The 12,952-nt window shown below is 38.3% G+C and overlaps 1 protein-coding gene across 49 annotated transcripts in view; it reads left to right on the forward strand.

Annotated features, from left to right (window-relative positions):
• The window catches only part of Rims2 (regulating synaptic membrane exocytosis 2), a 431,117-nt gene that overhangs the window by 256,002 nt on the left and 162,163 nt on the right, over window positions 1-12,952 (forward strand). For 28 of the 49 annotated variants that reach the window (XM_085679024.2, XM_085679026.2, XM_085679031.2 and 25 more), the window contains one exon: window positions 2,987-3,052. The exons of the other annotated variants lie outside the window; for them this stretch is intronic. In XM_085679024.2, coding sequence (XP_085535150.2) covers window positions 2,987-3,052 — 66 coding nt within the window. The remainder of the gene's footprint in view (window positions 1-2,986; window positions 3,053-12,952) is intronic. 49 annotated transcript variants of the gene reach the window in all.

Consider the following 12,952-nt stretch of genomic DNA (forward strand, 5'->3'; position numbering starts at 1 on the left):
AAACATTGACTCTCAAATATTTTATATTTAATGATTAACAGCCTGAAATAACAAAAAAATGACAACAGAGAAAAGTTTTAAAAAATAAGGAATTAGTTGATTCAGGTATTGTGGCCAAATATAGAAGATGGCACCTTTGAGAAATGGGAATGTTTATTCAATTAACAAGAGCAAACTTACAGAAACAAAACACATCCCACATCATGGAGTTTGGTGTGAAATATTTGGCAACATGTTGGGAAATTGTGTGTGAAGGCTTTTACACTGATATTCCATGTGATATGTAGCTATTTGCATTGTATTATAGTTTATTAAATTTCAGGGTTATGCATGAGATATAGCATTCATTATCTTTATGGGTAGCATTTAAAAATTCTGTAACCATATCTTATTGCCTCTTTGATTCTTATCTCTCTCACTCTGTTATCATTAGTCTAAATCTTACTCTGTTGTGGAAAGTCAATTCCACTTACAAATAATGCAAGCACTTGCATGCAGATTATTAGTTTAATGCATTGTAAATGGAGATTATTTTATTTCTTATTCCCCTTTCTCTGCACCTTTAGACTCATTGTTTCTTTAGTAAACGCTGGTAACTATGGTAACTGTTGTTTCCCTGTGATCATCAGTTTTGAGAGATATGAACATGTGGCTTTAGAACAGGATATTTTTAAGATTTTAGTTGTAGGAGTTAACTTACTATTAGAATATATGTAGAGAGTATTATATATTTTAATAACATCATAACATATGTAGTACATATATATACATATACATACATATACACACACTCATACACACACATATATTTGGCTTTTGTTGGTTTTGGGTTTGGGGGTTAATTTGTTTTAAAGACAGGGTTTCTCTGTGTAGCCCTGACTGTATCAGAACTCACTCTGTAGACCAGGTTGGTCTCAAACTCACAGAGATCAGTCTGCCTCTGCCTTTTCAATGCTGGGATTAACGGCATGCACCACAATCATCCAATTGCAGTATATTTTTATATTGGTCATTTTCATTTCCATAAGTATGATTTTAGTATCACAAGAAAAGTTTTAGAATCCGAGTTGGTGGAGTAGAGGAGGCATAGCTCCAAGCTGCCCCCCTCCACATCTGGAAGAGTCCCTGTAGTCTATTAGGGACCTCAGCTCTGTGCTAACTGAATGGTGTGGCTTTGGCATAGAGAAGAATACAAGGACTAGTCAGCTTGGGGATTAGATAAATGATATGTTAATAAAAGTATTTAAGAGGAAAGGTGAAGGAAAAGACAGGTGCTCAGAAGGAAAGAGTTCAGAACCCAGGTGTGGGCTTCCCTAAGACAGAGTCCCCTTTCATTGTTTGTATATATAGTCATTTACACCATTTTAGTGGCTTTCGAAGTTACTAACTTCAGTGGTTTGCTAAGGGGTCTAAATCAGATCTCAGGGTGTTTCCAGGAGGATTCCTGTTGGGATGGCACGTGGTAAGATCACAGGGATCAGAAAGTAGCGTGACGTTACAGCCCACAAAGGCAGCAGCCTGGTTAGAGCATCTCAAACATCCAGGGGGACACATGAGTACTGCCATGACCATGCACGTTCGGGCCTTGTGGCTGGTTTCGGCTTTTAATGTAAGACATCTGTCCATGCAAAGAATAGTGTTTCATGTTAGCAACTTTCAAAGTAAAGATGACGGTGCTGGAGTTCTTGCTTCTCAGCTGGCAGAGCTTTCAATTAGATTTCCTTCCTTCCTTGTGTCCCCATAATCATTCCTGTCTTCTGCTTAACTATCAGAAGAGAAAGGATAAGTTTTCATGTAAGGGATTTATATGCTCGAAATGGAAATACCTTGATTTGTAAACCTCTAGGTTACCTCAGATACTGATGCAATTTTCTTTTCTCTTTTTTGGCTTTTTGAGACAGGGTTTCTCTGTGTAGCTATGACTGTCCTGGAATTTGCTCTGTAGACCAGGCTGGCCTTAAACTCACAGAGATCCACCTGCCTCTGAGCCCTGAGTGCTGGGATTAAAGGCGTATGCCACCAGCACCTGGCCTTTATTCATATCTTATATAAAGACAACCAATTACTAAAATGTGATGTCTACTCATAAGTACGTAGTGGGTCATCCATTGTGTACAGAAATTTAGAAATGACACTATCTTGATTTATTATACACATTATTATATATTTACTAATTATAGAAAGTAAAATGCTGTGAGACTGAGTCTGCTATTGTCAGAACAGAAGCAGCAGTTATGAAGAGAACAACTTGTTCACGTTTAATAGAAAAGGATTCAAAGAGAATCCGGACTTTAAGGATGCGTAGGACTTTCATAGAGAGTGGAGACAGGCTTGGAATGCTGAGCATGGACAAGCTGGGTTGGGGACCACGTCCTGTCCTGGAGGGCTCTAGGGCCTGCTGGACCTAGATGGAGGGCAGTGGCATGGTGGGTGAGAGAGGGCAGGAAGTGGGTGAAGAGCGACCTGGGTCCGAAGAGGAAGGGTTTGCAGGTAGGAAACTTGTTCAGTGGATGCAGAAACCTGATGTAAGCCGCCAGGAATGGAACAAGGAAAGAAAAACGGAGCCTCATTAAATATCCTAAGCATTATAGATTTTAGATGTCACCTCTGAGTCCTTACGCTAGCTGGTTGTTTTATTAAATTTTTCTTCTCACCTTTTCTCCTTAAAATAAGGAAAACATCTTTGAAACATAACATTTGCTTAAAGATGGTGCTCAGTATATTAAAGTAATACTTAATTTTATCATTTAATTAAAATCTAAATGTCATATTTGGTTGCATTTTATTTTTAGAGTATTTGGTTTATTTAATCCTTTGCGCTGCCATACTCCAGTGGGCACTGAGAAGATGGCCAAGCTTTTCAGTAGCAATTTCATTTGCTTCGCTTACTATCTGATTATCTGTTGGATCAGCTTTTAGAACTAAACTATACCTTTTCACTTCTTTCCTGAGTCTCATTTTATTCTTGTTTCTGCCACGCTTGCAGTCATTTTCTTACTCTACCTCGCTCCAGATACAGTCGGAGCTCTGAGCATCACCACAGGGACGGAAGGTATACTTTTCTTACACTTGAGTCTGTGTGTAGAGTTGCATGCTCCTGTCTGTGGTAACCACTTTAGTTTTGTTTATATCTATATATACATGTGTGATTATTAATAAAATACAGAAATAGTACCCTAATACTGTAAAGTAAAAGTGTAGAAACTGTTCGAATTACAATGTCACAAATACCTTCTCTTTGATAGACTAGAATCATCTTTTTATTATCCAGAATATTGTTTTATTAGGGATTAAGTAAACTTTGCTACCAAAAAGGAGAGTAGCAGTAGAGTTGACGTTCCCCCCTCCCTTGCTAGCCTCCCGATCTGATATGTAATTAACACTGGCTTATTCGTACATGTCTTCCCCACCTACTGCCCCGCTTCTCTGCTTCTCAAGACGACACTAATTTGAAGTGTGTTGACCTGATTGGTCTGCGGTTACTCGTTCTGAGACAGAAGCCTGCTCCTGCACAGTAACTAAGCTTGGGTCTCAGAGTGCTCAGTCTGTGGGAACAACTCTTTCATTTCAGCCTTGTTCTAACTTATTCTAAACAAGAAATTTTCTAATAAATTTTGGGTAAAATATGTCTAGTACTTAAAAATAGTAAATTTATTTTAGTGGGAAAAATCACTTGCCTGGCATTTAGCAGAACATGGATCTCACTGGGAAGAGAAGGAAAGAAGATGTCTAATGTTCATTAAGTTCTCAAGGCCATTTGTAGCTACTTTTCCATTTTTAATGATATTTTACTTATTTTTCACAAATTCATACATGTATAATGTTTTCTGATTAAATGCCTCCCTCCATCCTCTCTCAGCCCCCTCCTATTTTTCCAAATTCCTTTTTCTTCCCAATAAACCCTCCTTCCACTTCGATGTCTTTTTGTGGTGTGCATGCATGTGTGAGTGCGTGTGTCCATGTATATCTGTGTGTGTGTCATGGGCACGGGTGGAGCTGAATCACTTGGTATGGGCAACCTCTCTGTGAGGTGTAACCTCTTCCTCAGCAACCTTTAACTGCTTTCAAGCCCTTGTGCGTGGGTGGGGCCTCAAGATTCCTGCCCCCATCCATGATGGAGTGTTGATGGGATAGTTGAGCAAGTCTTGCAGATAACTGCCTCTTCTGTGAGTTCATGGCTGCAGCAGCCATGCCGTGTCCTGGTGACAGGTTTTCATGGTTCTCCTCCCCGCATCTTGTTCTTACAGTCTCTCTGTCCCCTCTTCCTGAATGTTTACCGACCCACCCTTGGGGAAAGTGACTGGAGCTTTGAGCTATTTCACTGGCAGCATTTTCAGACCAGTTAGGCAGGGAAGAGGATTTTGGTGATAGCTTGGTGATGTGTTCACCTCGAGTAAATCAGGAATTACATATTATGCTATGTGTGACCTTCCTTATCCCTGTTTAATTAGGAAGGAGTTGATATTGATATGCAGAATTTTAAAAAACTACGAAAACCTAATGGGTAAATTCTTGAATCTTGAAATCACATAGATAAATATGGAAGGAAATCCAAAAGAAAACTTTGATGATAAATCCTAGCAACCAATTTTGCTGATGTTTTTCAATAAATGTAATGGAAATTGGGTAATTCTAACTTAAGTATTATGATTGCTAACTTTAATTTTCTTTCATATTTTTTAGTCTTTTCTGTTAGTTTTCCTCAGTAGTAACTGTTTCTTTGTATTTTGCTTTTTACTGTTGTTCAATATATTTCTGACAATTTCTTGTTTGCGACAGTTATAGATTTACCTTGCAAAATGTGAAAATACACTTATGCACCTACACCCTAAACACTCAAACTGTGAAAATACTATTATACACCTGCACCCTGAACACTCACTCGGACTGTAAAAATACTCTTATATACAGATTAGTGTTCTAAAGTCTCTCATTCTGTGCACATTGTCCAGTTGTGGGTCTCTGTGTTTATTGATTATTGTCTACCATAAGAAGAAGCTTCTCTGATCAGGGCTGGACAGTGCACCCATCTATTGGTATAGTACTCTGTCATTAGAAATCATTTCATTGCTATGTTGCTTAACAGAGTAATAGTAGCAGGATTTCCCCTGGCACCCATGACCTATCTAGTCTCAGGTTCTTGGTCTGTTAGCAGGTTTTATCTCATGGAATAGACCTTAAATCCAATCAAGAAGTGGTTAGTTACTCCCAAAATATTTGTAACACTGTTGCAAAGTGGGCGATTCTGCAGGTGGGTTGAAGTACAAATCTCGGGATTTATAGCTGAGTGAAATTAATGACTACTTTTTACCTCTAGTAGCACACAGTTACCTTCTAGAATCATGAATGCTAGTTAGTAGGGATGAATTTCTAGTGTCTCAGTGTTTGATAAGTAAGTGGACTTTTTACCATTAGGGTCTCATTAGGGTCAGATTGTGGAGAGTAACCAATACACTTGTCAGTAGCCTATGCTGCTTGCAGAGTCTCTGGGACTCCTTTGGCTAGTGACTCAAGATGTAACACATTCACAGTACTGGAAATGTTAATTGATGGCGTATTATATCTATTGGGAAATGCTGCCCAACCCCAATATGTGATAACTATGTTTAAATTTCTTTCACAATGTATTTGTTTTAGGAAACATCTACAGTATCAGTTTTTCAAATGGCTTTTGAAAGAGCTTTGAATGTTGGCTGTCCCTCCTCACACTCCCTCCTTCACCTGCTCACTCAGCCCTCCACATTTAATCCTCCTGTTCTAGGCTGCCCTTCATTTCATTATAACACTGTATTCTCTCTATACTTCCTTGAGAGAGTCCTTCTCCACGCTTGGTCCTATTCACATCTAGGCTTTTTCTAGTTTCTGACTATTATAAATAGAGCCGAAAGAAACACGCATGAGTCAATATCTCTGTGGGAAGATGTAGAGCCGAAGAGTGGTATAGCTGGATTGTGTGGTAGATCAGTTTTCAGCTTTCTGAAAACCCCTCACACTGCTTTGCGCTTCTACCAGCAATGAATAACTGCTCCTCTTTCCCTGAATCCTTGCCTGCAAATCCTGCCATTTGTTTTATTATTCTTGGCCATTCTGACCTGGGTAATACAAAATGTCAGAGTGGTTTTGATTTGCATCCCCTGTTTGCTAAGCATGTTGAACAGTTTAGAAAGTGTTTCTTAGCCATTTGTGTTTCATCTTTGACAAAACTGTTTAGTTTAATCCCCATTTTTAAATTTGGATAATTCTTTTCCTGGTGTTCAGTGTTTTGTTTGTTCATTTTTTTATTTAGGTTTCCTTTCTGTATTCTAGATAATAACCCTCTGTCAGATCTATTGTTGTTAAAGACTTTTCTCATTCTGTATGTTGTCCTTAACTCCGGTGATTGTGTCTTTTACTGTACAGAAACTTTTTAGCTTCATGAGGTCCCGATCATTAATTTTGGTTTTTACACCTGTGCTTCTGGGTACTTATTGAGAAAGGCCCTTCCTGTGCCAGCAAGTTCAAGACTATTCTTCACTTTATTCTCTGCCAGATTCAGGGTAGCAGTTCCACTAAGTTGAGGTCCTTGATCCATTTGAAGTTGAGTTTCATTCAGGGTGATAAATATGGATCTGTTTTCTTTCTTCTATACATAGCTATGCAGTTTGATGAGCACCATTTGCTGAATATGCTGTTTTTACTCGAGCATGTATCATTGATGTCTTTGCCAAAAGTCAGGGGTCTCTCTGTGCGTGAGCTTCTGTCTGGGTCTTTAATTCGATCCTCTGATCAGCATGTCTGTTTTTATACTAATGCCCCGATGTTTTTACTGCTATAGCTCTATCAAACAAGGTGAGATCTGGAATGTGTTGTCTCCAGCAGTTTTTATTATTATTATTATTATTATTATTATTATTATTATTATTATTCAGGATTGTTTTAGTTTTCCTGTGCTTTTGGTTTTTACATATGAAGTTGGGGATTGCATTGGATCTGTAGTTTTATGTTGGTAGGATGGCCGCTTTCACAATATTGTTCCTACTGATCCAGGAACCTGGGAGATCTTTACATCTGTGGTCTTCTTCAGCTTCTTTATTCAATGTCTTAAAGTTTTTATTATGCAAGTCTTTCATTTTCTTGGTTACAATAATCCCACGACACTAATGAGAGAGATCATGTGGCTTTTGTCTTTTAGTATATGTGGTAGTTTTTGTTTGTTTATGTGTTTGTATGCTGAACCATCCGTGTATCTTTGAGAGGAAGCCAAGTTAATCGTTGTGAATAATCTTTGTAATGTGTTCTTGAATTTGGTTTGCATGTATTTCATTGAGCATTTTTGAATCTATGTTCTTTTTTTTATGATCATATGGTTTTTTTCTTTCAGTTTATTTATATGATGGATTACATTGATAGATTTGTGTATGTTGAACCAGCCCTGCATCTCTGGGATGAAGCCTACTTGATCATAATGGATAATTTTTTTTTTATTAAATTATAAAAGTTTCCATTTCAGCCCCTCCTCCCAACACCCTCCCACTCCCCCCACTCCCTCTCCTCCTCCCTCTCCATCCCCTAGAGCAGTCAGGGTTTCCTGCCCTGTGGGGAAGTTCCCCCCCTCCCTCCAGGTCCAGGAAAGGTGAGAGTCCAAACAGACTGGAGCGCCAAAATCCAGTATATGCAGAGGAAGCAAGTCCCAGTGTCATTGTCAATGGCTTTTCAAAAAGGCTCCAGGCCAGCCACATTCAGAGAGTCTGGTTGGATCACGTCCTCGTTCAGTCCCAGTCCAACAGGCCTTGGTGAACTCTCATTATATCAGTCCCCTTGTATCAGTGGGTGCTCGCATCCCTCACAGTCCTGATTACTTTTTATATTTTCTTCATCCTTCTGCTCCTCATTTGGACCGTGGAGTGCTCAGTTCGGTGTTCCAATATGGGTCTCCGTCTGTATCGCCATCCAACACATTGGAGACTTAACAGCACACTTGAAAGCTCTCGGAAAAAAAAGAAGCTAATTCACCCAGGAGGAGTAGAAGACTGGAAATAATCAAACTGAGGGCTGAAATCAACAAAATAGAAACACAGAAAACAATCCAAAGAATCAATGAATCAAAAAGCTGGTTCTTGGAGAAAATCAACAAGATCGACAAGCCCCTATCCAAATTAATCAAACGGCAGAGAGAGAACATGCAAATTAATAAGATCAGAAATGAAAAGGGGGACATAACCACAGACACAGAGGAAATTCAGAGAATCATTAGATCTTACTACGAAAATTTATATGCCACAAAGTTGGAAAATGTAAAAGAAATGGACATTTTTTTTAGATAAGTACCATTTACCAAAGTTGAACCAAGAACAGGTGAACAATCTAAATAGACCTGTCAGTCGTGAAGAATTAGAAGCTGTTATTAAAAATCTCCCTACCAAAAAAAGCCCAGGACCAGATGGTTTCAATGCAGAATTCTACCGGAACTTCCAGGAAGAGCTAATACCTATACTCCTTAATGTATTTCACAATATAGAAACAGAAGAATCATTGCCAAACTCTTTTTATGAATCTATGTTCTTAAAGACGTTGGTCTATAATTTTCTTTTGAGTAGTCTTTGTACCACTTGTTATCAGGGTAATAGTGGCTTCATAAAAAGAATCAGTCAGTGTTCCTTCAGTTCGTTTTTGCGAGTAATTTGAGGACTATGATGTTAGTTCTTCTTTGAAAGACTGGCAGAATTCTGTGTTAGTTCCATCTGTCCCTGGGATGAAGGCCTACCCTGGAGCCTTGGATTAATATCCCAAAGTGCATTTCCCCCGGGTGGCTCAGCCCCTCAAAGGACCTGGAGTGAAGGGTACAGTGGATGATGAATCTCACTGGGGAACTCCAAATGTTAAACCTGATACTTGTGAGGGAAAAAGACCAAGTCCATGGTTGTCCAATTCAAGCAAGCTGTATTTTGGGTGCACCCAGAACTGGCCAGTCAGCTGCCTCCCCTAAATTGGGATTTGAGAGAGCAGCCCCTGCTGGCCTCCTGAAGTCCCTCTTATAGGAGCGATGGGTGTTTTGGGTGAGAGGGGCAGGTTATACATTGTTAGAAGGATGCAGTGAGAAGGAGAGGGACAAAAGCAAGGATGTGCATCAAGTGACTGAGGTCACAGGTAGCTTACATCCTCTGTGAGTTCCCTTGTAATTAATGTTGTTTACAATTCCTTTTTTTTTTCTTTTTTTGCTTCCTTTTTGTCTGGATAGCTGTCTGTTGGTGACAATGGAGTACTGAGGTTACCCACTGTCAACTAGTCAGTGTCAGGATGGAGTTCAGCTGTAGTAGCGTCTGTGTCAAAGTTCATGAACTTGTGTGCCCTTGCGTTTATGGATAAATGTTTAGAAGCGTATTATCTTTTTGGTGCATTTTTAAATGAGTATGTAATGTTTTTCCTTATCTCCTCTGATTAATGTCAGTTGAAAGTCTATCTTTTATTAAAATAACTGTATCTGCATGCTTCTTAGTTGCATTTGCTTGAAATACTTCTTTCCACCTTGTTTTTCTAAACAGTGTTTTCCTTAAGGACAGATCTCACCTTCTGTGTGTTTCTTGTAGACAGCAGAATGGTTAATCCTGTTTTCTAAACTAATTTCTTTGTTTGTGTCTTTTTATTGGGGAAATGAGACCATTAATATTGAGAGTTATTAATGAAAAATGCTTATTTATTGCTATTATTTTGCTGTTTTGACTGATTTATTATTTTGCCCTTCCCCACCTCTTTTGTGATTTAATGCTTTGGGATTATGTATTTGATTATCTATTTTTTGTATCATTTTCGGTGCAGTTAGCTTTCTCTTCAGACTGGAATCTTCCTTCTTGTGACTTCTCCAGAGCTTGATTAGTGGGCAGGACTTGTTTTTATTGTGAGATGTTTTTCTTTCTCTCTTGGTTGTGATAGTTTTGCTGGATACAGTAGCCTAGACTTGCACCTGTGGTCTTTCTGAGCTTGTAGAGCATCTATGTGGGCCTTTGGGCTTTTAGCGTCTTCTTTGAGAAGGCCGATGTTATTCTAATGGGCTTTTCTTCGTGTATAACATTGACTTTTTCCCTTGAAACTGACTGAGCTTCCTGCACCGTTCTGCTTTGGGGACACGCATGCAGATTGTCATTGAAGCTTGTTCTGTCTTTGTAATCTCAGTTTAAATGTTATTTTCCTAGTAGATTCTCCATGCCCATACCTCATCTTCATCTCTCGCCGGGTTAGTGTGACCTCCTGTGTTTCTTCATTTCAGTAGCAAACTCTGCCCTCCTGCCTGCTTTAGCAAACCCTGCCCTTCCACCTGCTTTAGCTTGGTTCCAGACTCACCTGTTCTTCCTCATCCTCTAGGAACTAATTAATTCTCAGGAATGTTGTAACTGCCCTTAAGATACTTTCTTATTTAACGAACTTCAAGCTTTATTTATTCCTTTTTTTGCACAGTGAATGACTTTTGAACTAAATACTCAGCTTTTCCTTAGTTTAGCTGATTTCTTTACGGGAAAATTGTGTTTTCATTGAAGCGTGTGAAGAGAACAGCGCTCATCTCTAAGAAGCCAGGTATTTAGCTTAGTTTTTGAGATAGCTTGTGCTCCCATCTGATAATTCTTCTATAAATATGTGTTTATATATTTAACTGGGCCATCATATGACTGTTATATCTAGAAATTTTCAAATATAGTAAATAAAAACAATTTTTCATATTTTTGAGCATTATCCACAAGACAGAACTAGCAGGAAATAAACATGGAGTAAAGGCATCCAGATTTGATATGCATGTGGTGTTCCCAGTCCCGACTGAGCAATCCCAAAAATCTAGGCTTAAGAGACTTGACATGAAAAGCCTGTCTTGTTTCTTTGGGGTACAATAATAGAAATATAAATAATATTTGGTACACTTGCTACTTCAAGAAAGAAATAATAACTAATTGTAGAAGTCTCATTTTTTTCCTTCTTGTTTAAAAATGGTATCTATTATTTGACCATTATTTGTTAAAATATATCCTCTCTTGATTGAATATCCTGCTCATATTTTTAAAATTTACTTCTGTATCCTACTTATTTTCCTGGTATTTATTTCTGCTATGGCAATGCATATACAAAGAAATTATTAACATTGATTGGTAACTGGTGGTGGATTTTTACATAATTGTTCCATTTAGGAGACAACAACTCAATGTTATCTTGAAACTCATCAGGAATTAATTAGATTCATGTCACTGTAAGTTAGGGTTTCAGTGACATTTTTAAAAATAGAGAAGAAAATCATTGAAATGATAAAAACAATATGTTTTGGAGTATTGTCATAAGTTACAGCACAGAATGAATATACGGCAATAGCTCCTTGATTGTTTAGGACCTCTGTGTTCTGCTAATGGGCTTGGGGTTATGACTGTAGGTCCTACACTGAGTGCTTGCCTCGGGCTGGGCGTGGGAAGTTTGTTCACTGAAACGGCCACTTTGAAGAGTATCTGCATGGTTGGTTTGAAGGAAAAAAAACACGTGAAAAGGACACATATGAAGAAAATGGAGAAATAGAAAAGATTTAACAAATGAAATTAATAATACTTGGTAAATATTGGGAACTGAAATTTTAGTGAATTACAAGAATAATTCTCAATCTTGTATTTGGGTAACTTGGTCCATGAGTTGCCTTAGCAAGGAGTGACACTGGGGATGAACTTGTCATGCTGAGCAAAAGTACAGGTTCGGAAATTCTGAGAGCACTGAGAAGCATTTAGCACCAGCTGAGGGAAATACTATTCAAGCTGATAGAGCAAGTCTGTACAGAGAATGCTGGCAAAGCAAACAATAGGCCTATCATCCGACCCAGCTCTACAACTCCTGGCTGTTTACCCAAAGAATTCCGAGTCAGCATTCATTCCTACTGAGACAGTTGTCAGTTAGCTGCCATGTGGGTACAAGGAATTGAACCTGGGTCCACTGAAAGAGCAGCCATTGCTCTTAATCACCAAGCCATCTTTCCAGTCCTGTTTTACACCCATTCCAAGGAAAGCTAGTTGAGTTTTCTAGCTTGGTTGAAGAAATTGTTGAATATGGTAGCAAGACATTGGACCATATTTTATCACATTGTCTCATGATAAATAGCAACCCACACTCTATTCTTTAGAGACATATCTTTAAATGCTATTTTATGGAGTCTTCGAAGATCTGGAAACCTAAGGTCCAACTAACATGTTAGTTTTTGAATTTTTATCAACAAAGCTTTGTTTAACTCTGGTATCCATTGAAAATAGAAATGAGCTCATTGAGTAAGAATTTTGTAGATAAAGGGTAATAATTATGTCAAGATTTTAATTTGCTGCATGGTCATTCTGCCCATTTTAGTCATTTTTGAAATAACAAATCATTATGAGAAGTTGTAAATTCCTAATAAGTTCTCCAGATGTCCGCAGTAAGTGTATCATAGTGTGTCCACACTTCCTGACACAAATTACCTTCAGTGTTCAGAATTGTATTTTTCCCTAATCTTTTGAGAAAATTGAGATGTTTCATCTTTTGTTCCTGTGATTTCAAATACTGACTATTTGAAACAGTTCTGCAGGCATAGGGATACTACTCATTTGACGATGAAGCTTTTGGCGAGTAGTGATCATGTTCTACACAAACAATGTCTCACTTCCTCTCAGCAATATCTATATTTCCACGTCATTATATTGTTGCCAGCTTACACGAGTCTGTATATGCTGTTACTTTTGAGTAAGTTCAATTGCTTTTAAATAATATATTTTTTTAATTTAGCAAAACTACTCTATACAGAAATACTACCATGCCAAGGCAGATGAAATCTGTCTTCTACTAAATTATAAAGTCGGTCTTATGAATGCATGGTGCTTATTTATCACTTCAGGGCGACTGTTTCTCTCGCCTCCTTTTCCCTCTCCTTACATCCCTCTTTCATGGTGCTGGGGTTCCTTCCAACATCCCTGCAAATGATCTACAT

This window comes from Myodes glareolus, chromosome 19, assembly GCF_982192425.1.
Source record: "Myodes glareolus chromosome 19, mMyoGla1.1, whole genome shotgun sequence".
In the NCBI taxonomy this organism is placed as follows: domain Eukaryota; kingdom Metazoa; phylum Chordata; class Mammalia; order Rodentia; family Cricetidae; genus Myodes; species Myodes glareolus.